This window comes from Equus asinus, chromosome 5 (assembly GCF_041296235.1).
Source record: "Equus asinus isolate D_3611 breed Donkey chromosome 5, EquAss-T2T_v2, whole genome shotgun sequence".
Classification (NCBI taxonomy): domain Eukaryota; kingdom Metazoa; phylum Chordata; class Mammalia; order Perissodactyla; family Equidae; genus Equus; species Equus asinus.
In genome coordinates, this window is record NC_091794.1 from 37,598,502 (window position 1) to 37,616,152 (window position 17,651).

A 17,651-nucleotide genomic window follows, 5' to 3' on the forward strand; every position below is an offset into this window, starting at 1 on the left:
CTTTCCCTCCAGCAGGGACTGGCATGAACACAGATATTCCCGGCACAGGCGAAGTGTTGGGCTGGGGTCGCGGGGTAGGGGAGAAGAGACAGCGCGGGCAGAAATGTTACTTTTCTAGGCAAACGGTCGATCTACATTAGCGCCTGTGTGCCCTAAGTATGTAATGAAGAGAAAGACCATTCAAAATAAGGACTCGGGGAACTCTGATCAGCACTCACAACGTTGCGACGCCGGGCACCGGGAGCGGAACCTAAGTGCCTAAGTGTCTGGCTTCCAGGGAGGCGGGCCCACAGGAACGGCGCACCGTGAAGATGGCGGCGGGCGTGCGGAAACGCGGCCGGGCAGGTCCAGCAGCACGGGCAATGGGACTCTGCGGGCAGTGGCTGCGGCGCGCCTGGCAAGAGCGGCGCCTACTGCTGCTGGAGCCGCGCTACACGCTGCTGGTGGCCGCCTGCCTCTGCCTGGCGGAGGTGGGCATCACCTTCTGGGTCATTCACAGGGTGGCATGTGAGTGCGCCGAAGGGGAGGGGAGGGGAGGGAGAGGGACCCGAACCCCTGACCCAAACAGGGACCCAGATTCGGATCTCAAATCCATACCCCGGATCCTACTTAGTCGTCAGTTGCAAACCCATATCGTTTACCCAAGTCCCAAGGCTGCTCCACAGAAAACCAATCCGGCTCTTAATCCCTCCCCCATGACGGAAGGGGAGACCCTAGAGATTGGCCTTCTGCCCCGAACGTACAGCCTGCCAGGCAGAGAAAGTAAACCAGGCTGGGAGTCGGAAGACCTGGGTCCGAGTTAATGTACTGCTGCTGCTGCTGCTTGTCTCCGTGGCTTTGGACACGTCACTTCTCGTGCGAGGTCTCAATTTTCTATCTGTTCAATTGAGATCTTGAAAGTCTCTTTTCAGCGACGGCGTTTTGTGATCACTGGAGTCCGTTTGGCATTATTGGCGGCTCTTTTCCAGGCTGAATCTAGACATGGGGCTTAAAGCTTTCTTGCTAAAGACGATTAATTCAAGACATTTATTGAGTGTTTATTATGTGCCTAACGCTATGCTAGGTGCCAGCGGTTCAGTGGTGAAAAACATAGACAGATTTCCTGCTTCAGTGTCTGGGTCTGGACAAAGATAAGTTAGCAGAAAATTATAGTGCATCATATTCATCATGGTAGTAGTAAGACAAGGTGCTATAAAGGACACAGGAGGGCACCTAGCCAGACTGGAGGAGTCGAGAAAGGCTTCCTAGAGTCTCCCTTGAGAGGTAAGAACTAGCCAGTTGAGCAAAGAGAGAAAAGAGGAGGGGGAAGAGAGGCAGAGCCTAAGCAGAGAGGATCCTGTTTCAGAAACCTCCAGTCAAAAGAGAAAGTCTGGTTCCTTTGAGGAACCAAAAGAACTTTTTTAGAGGCAGAACACAAATCAAGTGTGGGTAGTACTGAGGGATGGGACTGCAGAAGTTGAGACCAGATTATGAAGGGGTCTGGAAGCCTTAAGGTTACACTTAGCGTGGTGGTTAAGAATTTAGGACCCCATGAGTTCCGATCTCAATTCTACCCTTCCTAGCTCACTGATCTTGAGCTAGTCACTTACCCTCATTAATTCATAGGTTCCTCTTCTAAAAATGGGAATAATAGAGTTTGGTCTTTATTTTAAGAGCCTTGGAGAATCATTGAGGGGTTTTTCTATTATATTGGGGTGGGAACTATATTATAGTGGGGTGAAAGTGGAAGCTGGGTGCCTAATTAGGAAGCTTTTGCATCATTGAGGCTAGAGATTATATTAGGCCCAAATTTGAATATGTAATAGCAGAGAAGGATGAGATAGTAGAAATATTTAGGATGAAGGATAGGCATGATTTGGTGACTGGTGGTAGGAAAGGAGAGAGAAGGAAATATCAAAGATGTTACCCAGATTTGTGGCCTGGGCAGCTGGGACATTGATGGTGCCATTCATGGAACCCAGGAAGGAGAGCAGATTTGGAGTTGAAGATCGTGAGTTCAATTACAGACATGTTGAGTTTGAGATGTCTGGGTTCACCCAGTGAATGTCAGATAGGCAGTTAGATAAGGAGTTATGATAGAAGTGCTGGGAATGAGCTAGAACTCTGTGCTTGGATGGGCTGGAGATATAGAGGGCAGACAAATTCAGAACTTGGAAGTAACCACATCATCCTGTCCTTTTCCAGATACAGAGATCGACTGGAAGGCCTACATGGCCGAGGTAGAGGGCGTCATCAATGGCACCTATGATTATACCCAGCTGCAGGGTGACACCGGACCTCTTGTGTGAGTGGGGATAGGAGGATCAGCAATGATGTGAGGGGCTGACTGGATACCAGGCTGTGTGGCCTGACCCAGACTCACGTTCCCTTTCATCTTCTAGGTATCCAGCCGGCTTTGTATACATCTTTATGGGGCTATACTATGCCACTGGCCGGGGCACTGACATCCGTATCGCCCAGCATATCTTTGCTGTGCTCTATTTGGCTACCTTGCTGCTTGTCTTCTTGATCTATCATCAGACCTGCAAGGTGAGTCCATGCTACCGAGACCAGGGGGCCCCAACCTGGGAGGGCTGGGGAGCAGAGATGGCTCAGAGTTGGTAAGCTGACCTTGTTCCCCACTGTGCCCACCTCTCAGGTACCTCCCTTCGTCTTTTTCTTCATGTGCTGTGCCTCTTACCGTGTCCACTCCATTTTTGTGCTGCGGCTCTTCAATGACCCGGTGGCCATGGTGCTGCTCTTCCTCAGTATCAACCTCCTGCTGGCCCAGCGCTGGGGCTGGGGCTGCTGCTGTTTCAGGTCAATACTCCTCCCTTCTGGCCCCCTCTCTCACTTTTTAAATTTACATCACTTTCTCCCTAATTTTCTGCAGCAGAGGGAGTAAGAGTGGCCAGACAATGTGGATTAGTCAGGGCCCTGTTAAGCAGGTCCAGGATCTATAGAAAGGCTCTGCTCTCACCACCCCCACCCTGCCAAAACAACCCCCCCTCCCCCATTTCTTCCTTCCAGACAGTATCTGTTATTGGAGTTGGTCCTTGCCCATTCTAAATACTCAGTGTGTATACTGGCTCAGTCTGGGCAGAGAGACAAGGTGTTTGCCCCCTGCCCTCAGCTTCCTCCCAGGCTGCCTTACCCTCCCTCCGGCAGGTCTGAGTGTGGACCCCATCCAGGAGCTTGCTGGCAGGGGAGGGGAGGAGTTGCTATAGTGATGGTAGGGAGTACATCTCTGGGTGGGCTGCATGGCCCTGGAGCTGATCTCAGCCCTTCCTCTCCCCTGCCCTCCCCAGCCTGGCAGTCTCTGTGAAGATGAACGTGCTACTCTTCGCCCCTGGATTACTGTTCCTTCTCCTCGTGCAGTTTGGTCTCCGTGGAGCCCTCCCCAAACTGGGCATCTGTGCTGTCCTTCAGGTACCCCCGCCTCACCCGTTCCCCTTTTTAATGAAGGGGAGGCCACTCTTTTTGGCCTCCTTCCATCCTTGAGACTTCCTCAAAGCCAAGAGACAGGGGTTTGGAGTTGATTCTGCTCCTGGCAGCCACTACCCCTGGGCTTTGGTTTCTTTAGCTGTAAAATAAGGGTGTTGAACTAGATGGTCTCTGAGGACCTTTCTAGCTCTGCCCATTTATGACTTGGTGAATCCAACTTAAAGCACTGTTATTACTTGCCTCCTCAGCTTCTTTGGCCCCAGGCTGTGGCCTGGGTTGTGGGCTGGCTTTCCTGCTATCCTGGTGGGAATTAGAGAACCAATGAGTCCTACAACCTTTCCCACTCCCCTCAGTGATTAGCATGGTGCTGAGGTGAGCCTGGACAGCTCTGCTGACATCACACCCATCCTCAGGTGTTGCTGGGGCTGCCCTTCCTGCTGGAGAACCCCATCGGCTACCTATCCCGCTCCTTTGACCTTGGCCGCCAGTTTCTCTTCCGCTGGACAGTTAACTGGCGCTTCCTCCCAGAGGCCCTCTTCCTGCATCGTGCCTTCCACCTGGCACTGTTGGCCGCCCACCTCACTCTGCTCTTGCTCTTTGCCCTCTGCAGGTGGCACAGGTGAGAAAGAGGAACAGTGCCATGGGCAGAGATTGGGGAAGGAATGAAGGGTCCAGGCCCTAGGAACTCCTTGGGGGAGATTTTGAGCTCGAGGGTGAGTTGAGAGCTTGGCACACAATGGGGGCTTGATAAATGTCTGAATGGCTTCTCCCTAGGACAGGGGAAAGTATCCTGTCGCTGCTGAAGGATCCCTCCAAAAGGAAGGTTCCACCCCAGCCCCTCACACCCAATCATATCCTTTGAATCAGCAAGGTAAGTCCTGCCCTCTCCAGGTGCAGGTGGGGTCCTGGTCAGCTAGGCCTGGATGGCTGGGACCTGGGGGAGGGAAAAGGAGGTACCAGTAATAGCCATAGGGCCCATGCATAGAGCTCCTGCTCTGCACCAAACACTGTGCTGAGCACTTACATATTTAAGCATATTTTATTCTTAATTCTGAATATGATTGAGTTGCCATTATGTGTTCTGACTCTGCTTTGTGCTTTCTAAGAGATTTATATACATTCTAACATTTAAAGCTAACAAAAGACCCTAAGATAGGGATATATTTTTATTATCCTCATTTTACAGGTGGCAAAATTAGGGCTTTAAGAGGTTAAGTAATTTACCAAGGTCACACAGCCAGTGAGTAATGGACTCAGTAGACCTTATGGCCCTGGGTATTACTGTCTCCATGTTAGATTGAGGAACAGGTGTAGATTGGTTAAGAAACTTGCCCAAAGGTCTGCATTTAGGAATGGGAGAGCCCGGGGCTATCTGACCCAAAAACTTTTGCCCCTCTGCTTTGGAACTTCCCTGTCCGACAACCCCACCCCTCACCCCTGCCCACCCCAACTCCTGCCTCTTCTGCTCCTGCCCTTGGCCTTGACCACTGCATACAGATTGTTTCTACCCTCTTCACCTCCAACTTCATTGGTATCTGCTTCAGCCGCTCCCTCCACTACCAGTTCTACGTCTGGTATTTCCACACACTACCCTACCTCCTGTGGGCCACGCCTGCACGCTGGCTCACACACCTGCTCAGGTACCGGCTGGGACAACCTGGGGGAGTGGGAAGGGCTAGGGAGCCCCTCATCCCAAGGATGTGACCATGGAGGGGCTGGGGTGAGCTAAAGGGTCTAGAAACTGAACAGAACCTGGAGCTTATTTCTCATCTCCAGGTTGCTGGTGCTGGGGCTCATTGAGCTCTCCTGGAACACATACCCATCCACATCCTGCAGCTCTGCTGCCCTGCACATATGCCATGCTGTCATTCTGCTGCAGCTCTGGCTGGGCCCCCAGCCTTTCCCCAAGAGCATCCAGCACAGCAAGAAAGCCCACTGAGATCCGCCTCTTCCCCTCCAGTCCATTTTCAGGACCCTGGATGGGGATGGACTCTGTGCCCTTCCCAATAAACCTTACCAAGTCCACCTTGGTATATGGAGGGGCCTGGACCAGGCTGTGAGGGGCATGCATGCGGCAGATAAAGAACTCATTCAGGCAGTCCTAAAGAGGCACTTTATTGCATAGGTTTTGGGGACTGTGGCTCTCTCCCCTTCCACTGCACTGCACAGAGCTCAGAGGGAAAGGGGTACCGGGTGGGAGGAGTGGGAGAGAGCACAGGCAGGCACTTTCTGTGGGGGCAAGAGGATTCTGGGAAAGGAATGAGAAGCAGTGGGGGGCAGGCTGTCACCAGCCCACCCCTTCCCAGCACCAAGAAGCCGGCCCTGGGTGGCAGTGACTTGCGACTGTTGGGGGGCGCCAGCCTGAGCAACACGCAGCCCTCACATGTTTGCTGGGCTGTAGCACAGCAGGTGTAGCTGCAGGTTCTGGTCCCAGTGGCGCAGCAGCAGGAAGAGACCCCGGGCTGCGGCCTTGAGGGCAGCCAGGTCGAGGCCGTCAGGCAGGTGCTGAGCCCGCAGCCAACAGTCGGCCTTAGCTGCTGCCAGTTCCCATTCGCCAAAGGCGGCTGCACAGCGGTGCTCCAGCCACGCGAGCGCCACAGCCGTGGCCCAGGTCCGGCCCCGCAGGTCGGCACCACAGGGCCCTTCCGCTCCCTCCGAGGCCTCCGTGTCTGAGCCCCGCCCACTGTCCGCCTGGCCTGGACCCTCGGAGCCCGAGCTGGGGGATGGGCTGCAGGAGGCCGTGGCGCTGTCACCCTGGCCGACACCAGGACCTAGAAGTGCCCAGGGAGATGACGCCGAGGTGGGGCTGAGGCTGGCGCGGTGCGCAGCGAAGGGCGAGGCGCGGCACAGGCGCTCCTGCGGGATGCGCACCGCCGCGCAGAAGGGGGCGTCCAGGCGAAAGGAGCCCGGCGCCTCCTGCAGCCGCACCTGAGGAGAGAGGAGGTGGGGGGAGAAGCGAGCTGAGACGGCGCCCTGGCCCTGGCAGCGCCACCCTCCACCTCCCGAGTCCTCACCAAGGGCAGATAGTCATGGTCGCTGCCATCACTCTTGCCGTCACTGGCCTGACCCATGTTGGGGCTGCAGAGTTTACGGCTGTCTGGGCCTCTGACTTTCCGACGGCCCAGACTGAGCCTGGAGGGAGGCTGGGGAGGTGGGCGATGAAGACCTCTGGTGGGGGCTGCAGGGGCCCCTGAAGCAGGCTTGGAGTTGCCATTTCGGTCCTGGTCCCATCCGCCTGCCAGAGAGCCTCCGTGCGGTCCTGCAGTGGGGCCAGGCCATCAGTTCCAGGAGAGGCCCCTAAGCCCGCCTACTCCCCACTATTGCCTCAGATTGGGGTGTTACCTTTAGAGTGGACAACTGCGGGCAGAGGAGCTGCGTCTTGGCGGTCCTGAGAGGCAGGAGGGGTGCCTGGGGGCTCTGCTGGCTCTGCAGGGACACAGAAGGCAGGTGAGGTTTGCCCAGGAGGGTGGCCAGTGAGGTGAGGCGTGGCACCTGAGGTCACCTGGGAGGAACTCTACCTGAGCTCCGCACCTGCAGGGCTGAGGGCAGGACCTCCCTAGTGGTGGCGTCTACAGCTACAGGGCAGGTGAAGCAGGAGGGGGCAGAGCTGACCTTGCTTGTCTGAAGGGCTCGGAGCCAGGACCTCCGGGCATGGCCTGCGAAACCAAGGAATAGCATCGTGAACGGGTGTATGTGTAGGGGCGGGGGTTCACTTACCCCCTACAGAGGGCTTTGTATAAAAACTTCTCAGCGCTCCTCATAGCTTCTCCCTCTGTCCTGGCCCCCTGGCCAGCCAGAAACAACATTCTTTACACCACCTGTAGGAATCATCGACTGGTTTCTTTTTCCATCTACTCATTTCAGGCGTGTCTAATAGAACTTTCTGCGGTGATGAAAATGTTCTGTATTTGTATGATCCTATATGGTAGCCACTATTTACATGTGACTCTTAAGCATCTGAAATGTGGCTAGTGCAACTGAAAAACTGAAATTTTAAATTTATTTAATTTTAATAGTCTTCCCAAATGACAGGTTTCTTTTTATATTACGGGCACCATGAATCATTACAAGATCACGTTTCCCTCTGTGTTGGGTGCTAGGAAGCTTGCCGATTTTGGGTCCTATGCTTGCAGGGGCACATAACCTCATGGTGTGCATCTTTAATATGACCTCATTCTCCACTTCTTTTATTATCCCTTTTTTCCCATTGCCTTGCATAATTTTTTTTCTTGTCACTGTGGATGAGCCACCTCAAATCATTTGTGAGCAAGGTGAGATAGAGAGAATGATCAAACACACAGACCTATGCCTCTGCTACTCTGTGCCCCATACAGGCTCCTTGGGCCCTGACTGGGCCCACCAGCAACTCACCCCGGTCAGCCATGGTCTCGGCCCCTCCTCGGAGAGCCAGCTGCTCATTGTCCCGGACCAAGGAAGCTGCTGTCAGCCGATGAAGTGCTTGGTCCCAAGCACCTTCTCTTTCAGGGGGTGACGGAGGCAGCGAGCCATCATCCCCAGGCCCCCATAGTGTCTCTAGCCCAAGACCCACCTCCCAGCACATAGGCTGCTCCCCACACAGGGCCCGGATCACCACATGGCAGCGTGGAGTGAGGGGAGCCAGTGGCACTGCTGCAGGGGCCGACTCCCCATTGGGGGGCACAGCTGTGAACAAGAAGGGTGGTTCCATCAACATGTCCCAGTCCATGGGGGCTGGGGAGAGCAGGTTTCCTGGGGAGAGACAGTGGCAGAGCAGAGGCAGTGTGGTGCCCTGGACTCCACCTCCCCAAGGCCTCCTTGGTGTCAGAATCCAGCTCCCCATCCAGTCCTTACCTGAGTCATCCAAGCCCTGTCCCAGCTGCTGCCCTGGCTCAGGGCCCGGCCCATCTGGGGCTGCACCCAGAGAGGGATGCTGGGGGCAGCCGGGAACTGGGTTCACCCGGCCTGGGGGTGATGAGAGGCTTCGGCCAGCCAGAGCCACTCTGCATCGACGGCCCAGCACCTCAGCACTTAAGGCTCCAGCCTGCACTTGAGAAGTGGGGTCCACTGGTCAAGGAATGCAGAGCTCCTGGCCATCAAACTTAGACACACAACGGGCCACATGCCCCTTCGTCTGAAACCCTGGATGGCTGCTCACTACCCTTAGCAGTAAGGCCAGGCTCCTTATGGCCCCAGCCCCATTCCCAGTGTCATCTCCCTCCACGCCCTCTTTCTCACTTGAGCTTGTTGCTTGTCTCTGTTTTCGTTCATATCTTCGCTCTCTTTGCTTGCCTAACTTCTACTTATTCTTCCAGACAGGACTCTTGCCTTCCTGACTCCCTCAGACATGGTTAGTCACCTTGACTCTGAGCCCCCATAAAACCGTGTCCCTGTGCTCATCACTGTGTTGCATGGTATCATCATTGTATATTTACCCATCTATTTCTTCAGCTAGACTTAATAGTAACCACTGCGAAATTTATGGCATACAGCAGATGGTCAATAAATAGTTTGCTGGATACATGGAAAATGGATGTGGACTGAATCTCACCTTGACTGGAGTGAGTGGGGGTACAGGCAGGGGGCAGGAGCGAGAGCCTGCAGGTTCTCCACAAGCCAGGCTGCGGCAGCCCTGCTGAGAAGGGGGATGCAGGGCAGTACTGCCCTCAGGGGAGCCAGGGCCCTGGGAACCAGGGGACTCGCTGCTGCCTGTGGAGCCTGGGCCTGGCTCGGGGCTGGCAGAGCAGTGGGTGAGCACATACTGCTCCCGGATGTATGAGGACTGGAAGATGCGGCGCCATATGGCTGTGTCAGAGGAGGGGTTGGGTCCAGGATCGGTGACTGGATCTGTCAGAGCGTCAGTACCTGCTGGGAGACAGGAGAATAGACCCCAGCCCTGGCCTCCCACTGCCCACTCCTTCTCCAACGCAGCCACACACATACACCGGGGCACTCACTGTGCTCTGAGTCCCCCGCAGCCCATGGGCTGGACAGCTCTGCTGACACAGTGCCTGTTCCCAGTGGCTCCGAGGTGCCAGTGGGCTCAGTGCCAGGGCTGGTGGCAGATGGCGCCTCGTCTGGGGACGGGAACACGGAGCCACCTAAGCTCTGCCAGCCAGGCTCTTGGCCCTAGAGAGGGATAGTCATTGGGAAAAAAAGCAGATTGTAGTTATACATAAACTCTTTCCAAACAGGATTTAAGATGGCATACCGCAAGAGCCAGTAAAGTTAATAAACCAGAAATGGAAGCATATATGCTAGCCATGGGGTTAATAGAGCTGCTGTGGCTGAGCTTCAGGTTTGGCCCTGAGCTTCCCAGCAGCCAGGCAAAAAGGCAAACCGTCCATTATACAGCTCTCATGATCAAAAAGGAGGAAGTATGCTTAGTTCTTCTGGAGAGATAGAGCTCTTCATAATAACTATCACTTCTCAAACTCCTATGTGTCAAGTATCCTACCAAGAACAAGTACAATATGACCTCTAATTACAACAACGCTATAAAAAATAAGTATGAGGAAATTGGCTCAGAGAGGTTAAGTGACTTGCCCAAAATGAAATGGCTAGCACATGGCAGAGCTGGGATCTGAGATTTCATCTAGACTATGCTCTGTCTGTCCCTGAGTGTTAACGAGAGATAATCAGATGGTGCTTTCTGTAGGGCACTGTGTGCAGTAATGAGCAAGTTTTGACAAGAATCTCACAGCAAATGCTGGAGCTGTTTTCTGTGGCTTTGTGCTTTAGTGTCCTTTGGTAAAAGCCAAGGGCAACCCTTTGCAGGACAACCCAGTGGAAGACATCCTGAGAGGGGCAGGTTGCAGTCACCCTGGGGGGGGGGGGCCAGTGTGATCTCTGGGGAGGCCTTGGGAGTAGGAGAGTTTGGCAGAGAGAGGCACAGGGAATGGAAGAAGGGTTTTGAAGAGATGCGGGGGCTTCAGCCATCCCAGGCCCACCTCCCACACCCCAGCCTAGGCCTACCCTGGGAGGGCAGGGCCGGAAGCTATCCACCCTGAAGAGTGAGCAGTAACCCAGCAGCTGGTCGCCAGGGTAGAGTGCTGGGATCTCCCGGGGGGTCAGTAGTGCCTCCACTGCGTCGGGCACAAACCAGTCTACAGAGATGTCACTCAAAGCGGGCTCCAGTGCCTTCCGCAGAGCCTGCACCAGCTGTGAGGAGTGGCCAGAGGGAAGTCATGGGAGAGAAAGAGGTGCCACAGAGCCGACAGAATTGCCCTTCCCCTGATGCCATCTGCCCAGCCCCTGGGCTGAGGGGAGCAGAGTCACAGTGGGGGTAGGAAAAAACAAGGGGACTGAGTGCTCAGTCCGCAGGGCTTGGTCTGTCTCCTGGCCTGAGCTTGCCACGTGGATGAGCAAGATTTTCCAGGACATGGCTCAGTACCAGGACAAAACCAAGAATAAGATTTGGGGTGTGGTCGGAGGCCATGTACCCCCACCTTTGGCCTCCTGAAGCACCCACAGAAGCTCCAGCAGCTCCCCCCTGATTGGCATCTCAAGAGAAGGTAGGGATTGGAGTGGTCAGGGTGCCAGAGACCCTGCCACCTGACTGGGTTCTGTTGGAGACTCAGGGTAACTTGGGACACGGGCTTCCAGGAGTCGGGAACGGGACCCAGGCTCAAGCTCACCAAGGGCTGCAGCCTCTCCCCAGGCCTCAGGAAGTAGGCTTGGCCCCTGCTGAGGGCAGACAGACCCTGGAGCAGCTGGTGGCAGGCGGGCCCCAGCCCAAAGGAGAAGCACCTGATGAGGGAAGGGAAGCAGCTGTGACCCTCAGGAGCTTCTTGAAGGAGTTGATCTCAGGCACCTGGCTCTGCCCACCCCATACCTGGCTGCCCCCCTGTGCCACCTCATGAGCTCCAGGGTTTGGTGGGTAACAGTGGCCATGGGCGAGGCAGCAGTGAGCAGGAACAGCTGCCGAGGGTGGGCCCTATGCTGGGGCTGCCCCATGGCCCAGTCCAGCGCAGCCAGCACATCTGGGGGACCACTCACAGCCTGCAGGGTCTCAAGGCTCTCACAGATTAGCTGCACAGTGTCCTGGAGAGAGAAGGCAGAGGCTGGGCCATGCTGGGCTGAAACATCTCCCCCAGGACCCCAAATCCCTGGGCCACACTCACATCACTGCAAGGCTGGCTCTCTAGGAAGAGGGGCTGCACTGACGTGCCAAATATGGCCAGGTTGATGAGCGTCTGGGACGGGAGCGACTTCACAGCCAAAACAATGGCATCCTGGGGAAGGCCAGAGAGGACAGCGTGAGGCAGGCCGCACGGGCACTGGTAGAGAGTGAGGGACAGCAGATTGCCTGCCTTCTCCAGGCTCTCTGAGTGAGAGTCCGGAGTGTGAGGGAGACTCTGAGTGCGTGTGCAAGGCACTTGTGTATATGACTCTGGAGGTGTATATGACACTTGGGTTTGGGCTTAGGTGTGACTGACTATGCCTTTATGTATGAGAGAGGCTCTTGGAATCTGGGAGAGATGCCTGCATGTGTATGAGAAACAGAGAGACACGTGTGTGTGTGTGTATGTCTTCAAGAGGCTGCCGCCAGCCCACCTCAGACCCACTGCCTCACCCAGCCCCCGGGCCTGCCCACCCCGTGTCCCCACAGGCCTTGTGTGCTATGCTGCTGCCATCCAATAGGAAGAGGAGCTCCCGCGTAGCTGAGCCCAGCTGTCCAGGCTTGGAGCTCAGGTCTGGGCAGAAGCTCAGCACCAGCACGGGGTTCAGCAGGATATCCTTGTGGAAGCGTCTCTGCAGGAACCACACCTGAGACAGGAGCCCTGCGTCATCCTGGGCCAGGCTTAGTGTCACTCCAACCTGGGCTACCAGCAGGACCCAGCCCTGGGGCCTTTTCTGTTTAATCCACCCAGAGGGGGCACCTTTCTGTAGTCATTGGAATAAAGGCCATGGCAGAGGCAGGTGGCTGTCCTCTGCCTATGTCAGACTTAGCCCCCATCCTCTGAGACACATCTCAGGGAGACTTGCATGGGCCCTCCTATGACAATACTCATCAGCCCTCTGGAATGGTGGTGGCAGCTACTGAGAAGCCCTGGTGAGAGCAGAGGCCCCCCACCCATCCCAACATGAGTCGGCTTGCCTGCTCCTCATGCACAAATACAGCCAGCAGTGCGGCCAGGGGTCAGACCAGGACCCCAGGCAGCCATACCTGCCGGTCCCCATCACTGTCCCTTCTCTGCAGCCTCTGGAAATCCCGGCGGGCCCTCACCCGGGCCTCATATTCTGCTGAGCTCAGGCTGCCGGCCTCCAGCATCAGGTGCGGCTGGTGGGGCTCTGAGGAGGAAGAGACACAGCTCTGTCAGGGAAGTCCTTGTCTCTGGACTCCAACTGCCCAGTCCCACTGCCCTGGGAGGACCTTGCAGTTCCAGCCTCCCTGCACCACTGGGCGCCCCCTCACAGATGACGTGGTCCATCTGGTTTGCGGCCTGGAAATTTAGACTTGAAGAATGCTACCCAGGTGGTCCTGAAGCAGGTCAGAGTTGCCCAGTGCAACTCCCCACTGCATGCCCCAGCCTCTTACCACTAGGGTGCAGCAGGATCTCCAAGACCCGGTCACAGCGGTGGCCCTCTGCCAATGTGACACAGATGGTGGCTGCGGAGCTGGCATGAGGGGGCGCATCTGCCCGCAGAGCATGAGAGGGGCTCTCCAGGCCTGAGGGACATAGAGGCAGGGAGAGGCGATGATTGCCCCACCCCAGGCCAGCACTGAGCTCAAACATCAGCTCCCCAGACAACAGTGGTGAGGGCAAGCTCCTGACTGATTGAGCTCAGCTCTGAGCCTAATCTATGGGGTCAGTGGACGAGGGGGGATTTGCCTGCTTATGAAAGGCTGGGCAGTAGATTCCCAGCTCTGTTCCTGGCTCGCCAAAGACTTATACATCAAGCAATTGCTGATTTAGCATCCTTTCCAGCCTCTTGCACAAGGGAATGCCACTTCTTCACTTGGATTGGTCTCATTGTAAGCATCTCTCTTCCCATTGGTGAGCGGAGTGGGATATAAATAAATTACAATGACACACCTAGGGGTGTGTGTGTTATGTAGAAGCAGCCAGGGAATGCTCTCACTGTGAGACTGGAGGTTCCCAAGGCTTAGGTACCTGTCTTCTTCTGTCCTGTGTTCCTCCCATCCCCAAGCCTTGAATTATTTCCCAGTCAGCTACACTGGGAGGGGCACCCACCTGCCAGCAGGCACGGCCCAGTCACCAGCATCTCGAAGGAGAAGGTGTATGGGGCCGGGCAGCGGGCAGGGCCTGAGAACACGTCCGGAGGGGCAGCTGGCTCCTCCCAGGCCAGCCCTTCCTCCTGAGGGCTGCCCACCCCGAAGCAGCTGGTAGGGCTGGAAGGGAGCATGAGGAGGGTCACTGAGCCACTACCAAGGCCCGTAGCCCCTCTGGCTGACTGGCCCCAACCCTTCCTCACCCTGCCCATCCCCCAGGACCCCCTGCCAAAGCCCCCTCACCCGCACTAGACCCAGAGAAGCCGAGGGAGGGACGAAGAGAATCACCATAGGCCCAACCTGTCGTCACAGAGCCCCGGAGGCCTGGGGGGCCCCAGCGGGCCTTGCAGGGCCAGCGGGGTGAGCACAGAGGGCAGAGCCACGCGCAGCACCCCATCAGGCCTTGAGGGCAGCTCCCGGCTGCTGCGCAGGGTCACTGTCATGGTGCCGGCCGCGGCGATGAGGCCAGTGGGCAGCACCAGCGTGGACCGGGCCTGGGCCAGATCCAAGACAAGATGACCTATGATGAGTGAGAAAAGGGGTCAGAAGGGGCTGGAAGCAGAGGAGATGGAGGGAAATAGGGGTGGGAGCAGGCACTGAGTCAGGGGAGCCTGGGCAAGGGGGACTTTTGAGGTTGAAGGGACACTGGGCTAATGCATTGGTGATGCAGGATGGAGGCATGAGATGAATGATGGTAGGAGAGGCAGGTTAATGGTAGAAGGCTCTGGCTGTCATCAGGAAAGGGAGAAGTGACATCACTGCTAATGGAGGGTTGAAGAGGAGAAGGGACCATGTCCACACCACACCCAAGATCCTGGGGGACCCATACCTTCTGCCCCTACCCATTCAAACCTTGGACATCATCTTCCCAAAGGACCCTCCCTTGTGGACTGACATCCCCGGTAGCCTGGAACCCACCCTGCTCACAAAATCCTTGCTCGTGAATGGTCAGGGGCTCCCCAATGCCCACTAGGAGTAGCTCCAGAATTTTCTACCCAAGAGGAGTTTGGGAGCAGTAATCTGCTTGGAAGCTGGCTGGAGGACATAAGGCTGCATCTGCATACCAAGCACACCATTTTACTTAGATCGTGGGTTGATTTGGGGACTGGTGGAGTTGTGGAGGCCACCACTGCTGCTAAAGGAGAAATGGCCAGGTGTACAGTGGCAGTCAAGGCCTTCCACCGTCTGACCCCAGCCTCCCTGTACAGCCCTACCTCACCTCACTGCACCACAATAATCATTTATCCATTCTTTCGAGAAATGCTTGCTGAATAAATGAAGGGAAGAAAAAGATGGAAGGGAAAGAAAGAAGGAAGGTAATAAGGAAGAAAAGGGCTCCCATCCCAGCCAGCTGAGGCTTGGGGACAGCCTGACATGGTGGAGGGAGCACAGCATCAGGTTTTGAGTCTCAGTCCCATGACTTCTAATTCTGCCCTTCGGTAATTCTCTTGTTTGAGGCGCCTCTGTTTCCTCATCCATGAAATAGGGGTCATAATAACTAATAATAACTATATCTCAAAGATTGTGGTGAGGAATAAATGAGATAATATATGGAAAGCATCCAACACGTAAGAGCCCGTTGCCGTTATTTTCGTCACCCATAAGAAGGGGAAGGAGAACAACACTCGCATTACATACCTCTCTGGATTCAAATGAGGTGATACCAGTGACTGGGCTTTGTTAACTGTAAATCACTATAAACAGGAGGTGTTTTATTACCATCACCCAATATAACTTACTTCCAAACCTGTGCTTACACCATTGCCCCTGCCTGGAGTGCCATTCCCCTCCTCTCCGCGTCACCACATCCTAACCGTCCTTTCAGTCAAAAGCTGCCTCCACTTCCTTCTGGAACATTCCTGTGGCCTCAGCCCAGAGCTCACTCTGGCCTCTAACTACCTGCTGGGCTCATGCCAACTCTCAACACCACTGGGTTCTGTCCCTCTTCTTACCTGGAGGCCAATCCCATGTGCAGGAATCCAATGAACGTATAAATAAATGAAAGAATGAAGTGCAAAACACAAAACCTAGCACGGGGTGGGCTTCCATTCCCTCACCCAGCACTCCCTGAGCCCCTTTGTGCCACATTCTCTGCGAGATGCCGGGCCTTGGAGACGACCAAAACCCTGCCCCAGGCTCAGGAGCTAATGCCCCCGAGGGGGAGCCAGCCATGCGGACCCCCTGCTGTGCCTGTCTGCCTGGCTGCCAACCTCAGGGCAGGCCTGGGTCGCACTGCCCCAGCACCTGGCGTAAGTCGTGCCCAGTCCCAAAAGGGATGAATCAATGAATGAAAAAATCAGCAGCTGGAGCGGGGACGGGGAGGGGCGGGACGCAGAGCGGGTGCAGGAACCGGCGGGCTTTTGGAGGCGGGGCGGGGCCAGGACTCACCCTGCGCGCAGCGGCGGGGTGTGGAGGCCCCCCGCCCGGGGCCCAGCGCGCGGCAGCACGCGGCTTGCAAGCGGCGCCGGCTCTGCAGCTGGAAGGAGACGCGCCGGCCCGCCGCCTCCGCCTCGAAGCCCGACACCACTTCGGCCTCCGCCAGCGGGTACACGAACACGCCTGGAGCGGGGTGGGGGGCACAGGCGGTGTCGGACCTTGCCCGGCACCCGCTCCCCACCACGCCGCGCCCCGCCCGCGCCTCACCGTCCACCGGCTGCGGCTGCGGGTTGTGATAGGTGAGCCGGGCCCGCAGGCTGAGGCAGGGGCCGTTGGCGCAGGCCCGGACCCAGGAGTCGGTGAGGGGCAGCGGCGTCCAGCTGGAGGGGCAGTACAGGCCTGGCATGGTGCCCCTGCGGGAGGAGGTGCTCGATGAAGGGGCACGCGGGGTAGGTCCAGGGCGCCCCTCCCCGCCCTGCTGAAAGCGGGTGGGAGAATCTCACTCAGGCACTAGGACGCAGACCTGCAGGGGGCGCAAGGCTGAGCCGGGGCCTCCCGCCCGCCCGACAGGTGGCGAGGGCAGGGAAGAAGGGAGAGAGGGGGATGGCGAGATGGGCATCCTCGCCCGTTACCTGGGAAGCCGGGGTGGAGGGCAGCTCCGGGCAGCGCGGGGACCCGGGGAACGGAGGGTTAATGATTAACTGGCGCTCCGGACGCCCAGCAGTCCCGCCGCCGGCTCCTCTAAGGGCTGGGGGGTGGTGGGGGGGGGGGGGCGGGGAGGTTGTGTCACAGCTGTTCCATCACCCGCTCCCGGGCCTCACCACCGCCCCCGTACCTGCCGGCCCCCCGGGGCTCCCCGCGGCTGCCAGCTGTTGGAAGTGGCGCGGGTGGAGAGATGGGAGATGCTCTGGGTGGGGAGCAAGGGTTTAAAGGGCCAGCATCGTCCTGGGTGTCCCCAGCCCAGCAAGGGACAGCAGGGGCGGGATGGGATGGGGAGCCCAAGGGCCGCAGTCTTTCTCTCTCCGGCTCTTCATCTGCCCGAGGCGCTGAGAGGGGCTGCAGGCTGGAGTGGAGGGGGTTGGGTTGGGAAGAAGATGGGAAGCGAAAGGGGGGGGGGGTCTTTCGGACGCAAGAGCAGGAGAGGTGTTGGGGCAGGGGGATTCCGTGGGATCCGTCAAGAGTACCTCTCCCCACCCTCGCAGAGCTGATCTGGGAGTAGGGGGCGACGGCAGTCGCCGCCGCCCCCACAATCGAGCTGTCAGGGGATGCTGCAGGCTGGGTCCAGGGATCGTCCCCTTCCCTGCGGGCAGCCCCAGCCTCACCGTCGCGTCCTCTGCAGAGTTCTGGGCGCCAAGCCGGGACCAGGGTGGGTGGTGCTGCCTCTGCGCCCGGGCTGCACTCAGTCCCGGCACCTGCTGGGCACCGGCTCTCGACTCCTGCTGCGGCCGCTGTGAGTCCGCGCAGGGGCGTCGGCCCTGCGGGTGCTGGTCCCGCCCCCGCTCGGGAAGGCAGCCCCTCCAGCCGGTCTCGGCCCCGCCTGCCGCTGCAGCGGGGCTGATGCTCCCCCCCACTCCCCGCCCCCTTCGGGCGCCGTACCGCCTCCGCGCCAGCCCTGGCCGCTGGAGCCAGACACAGCGCC

General features: G+C 57.3%; 2 protein-coding genes across 16 annotated transcripts; one reads left to right on the forward strand and one right to left on the reverse strand.

Annotated features, from left to right (window-relative positions):
- The first annotated feature begins 271 nt into the window (after positions 1-271).
- ALG3 (ALG3 alpha-1,3- mannosyltransferase) lies at positions 272-7,894 on the forward strand. Of its 2 annotated transcripts, none has more exons than XM_070509322.1 (9): positions 272-507; positions 2,185-2,284; positions 2,382-2,529; positions 2,639-2,799; positions 3,288-3,408; positions 3,837-4,042; positions 4,198-4,273; positions 4,918-5,063; positions 7,758-7,894. In XM_070509322.1, the coding sequence occupies exons 1-9, from the start codon at positions 312-314 to the stop codon at positions 7,771-7,773; spliced, it is 1,170 nt and encodes a 389-aa protein (XP_070365423.1). In that variant the 5' UTR covers positions 272-311; the 3' UTR covers positions 7,774-7,894. The 2 variants fall into 2 exon arrangements, with proteins under 2 accessions (XP_070365423.1, XP_070365422.1); XM_070509321.1 differs by lacking the exon at positions 7,758-7,894 and adding an exon at positions 5,200-5,448 and having other exon boundaries at positions 273-507.
- Positions 5,516-17,514, reverse strand: VWA5B2 (von Willebrand factor A domain containing 5B2). Of its 14 annotated transcripts, none has more exons than XM_044771189.2 (21): positions 17,335-17,514; positions 16,645-16,760; positions 16,280-16,425; positions 16,025-16,195; positions 13,937-14,156; positions 13,599-13,756; positions 12,941-13,072; positions 12,569-12,693; positions 12,013-12,168; positions 11,523-11,633; positions 11,234-11,442; positions 11,037-11,148; positions 10,375-10,560; positions 9,357-9,528; positions 8,951-9,264; positions 8,254-8,443; positions 7,795-8,151; positions 6,942-7,079; positions 6,766-6,849; positions 6,438-6,682; positions 5,516-6,351 (listed from the first exon to the last, which is right to left on the reverse strand). In XM_044771189.2, exons 3-21 carry the CDS (start codon positions 16,416-16,418, stop codon positions 5,803-5,805), a joined length of 3,768 nt encoding a protein of 1,255 aa, XP_044627124.2. In that variant the 5' UTR covers positions 16,419-16,425; positions 16,645-16,760; positions 17,335-17,514; the 3' UTR covers positions 5,516-5,802. The 14 variants fall into 14 exon arrangements, with proteins under 14 accessions (XP_044627124.2, XP_044627123.2, XP_044627122.2 ...); XM_044771188.2 differs by having other exon boundaries at positions 8,951-9,267; positions 17,335-17,473; XM_044771187.2 differs by having other exon boundaries at positions 13,925-14,156; positions 17,335-17,473.
- Between the last annotated feature and the right edge of the window lie 137 nt (positions 17,515-17,651).

What these genes read in the sequence shown, in the direction of transcription:
- VWA5B2 (XM_044771183.2), bottom strand. Translation starts at nt 16,418, where the DNA reads ATGCCAGGCCTGTACTGCCCCTCCAGCTGGACGCCGCTGCCCCTCACC. An exon ending in CGAGACCATGGCTGACCGGG is followed by an intron (nt 7,080 to 7,794) that starts GTGAGTTGCTGG and finishes TTGGTTTCGCAG; the next exon opens with GCCATGCCCGGAGGTCCTGG. An exon ending in CGCAGTTGTCCACTCTAAAG is followed by an intron (nt 6,683 to 6,765) that starts GTAACACCCCAA and finishes GCCCCACTGCAG; the next exon opens with GACCGCACGGAGGCTCTCTG.
- ALG3 (XM_070509321.1), top strand. Translation starts at nt 312, where the DNA reads ATGGCGGCGGGCGTGCGGAAACGCGGCCGGGCAGGTCCAGCAGCACGG. An exon ending in GGTGACACCGGACCTCTTGT is followed by an intron (nt 2,285 to 2,381) that starts GTGAGTGGGGAT and finishes TTCATCTTCTAG; the next exon opens with GTATCCAGCCGGCTTTGTAT. An exon ending in TGGCTCACACACCTGCTCAG is followed by an intron (nt 5,064 to 5,199) that starts GTACCGGCTGGG and finishes TCTCATCTCCAG; the next exon opens with GTTGCTGGTGCTGGGGCTCA.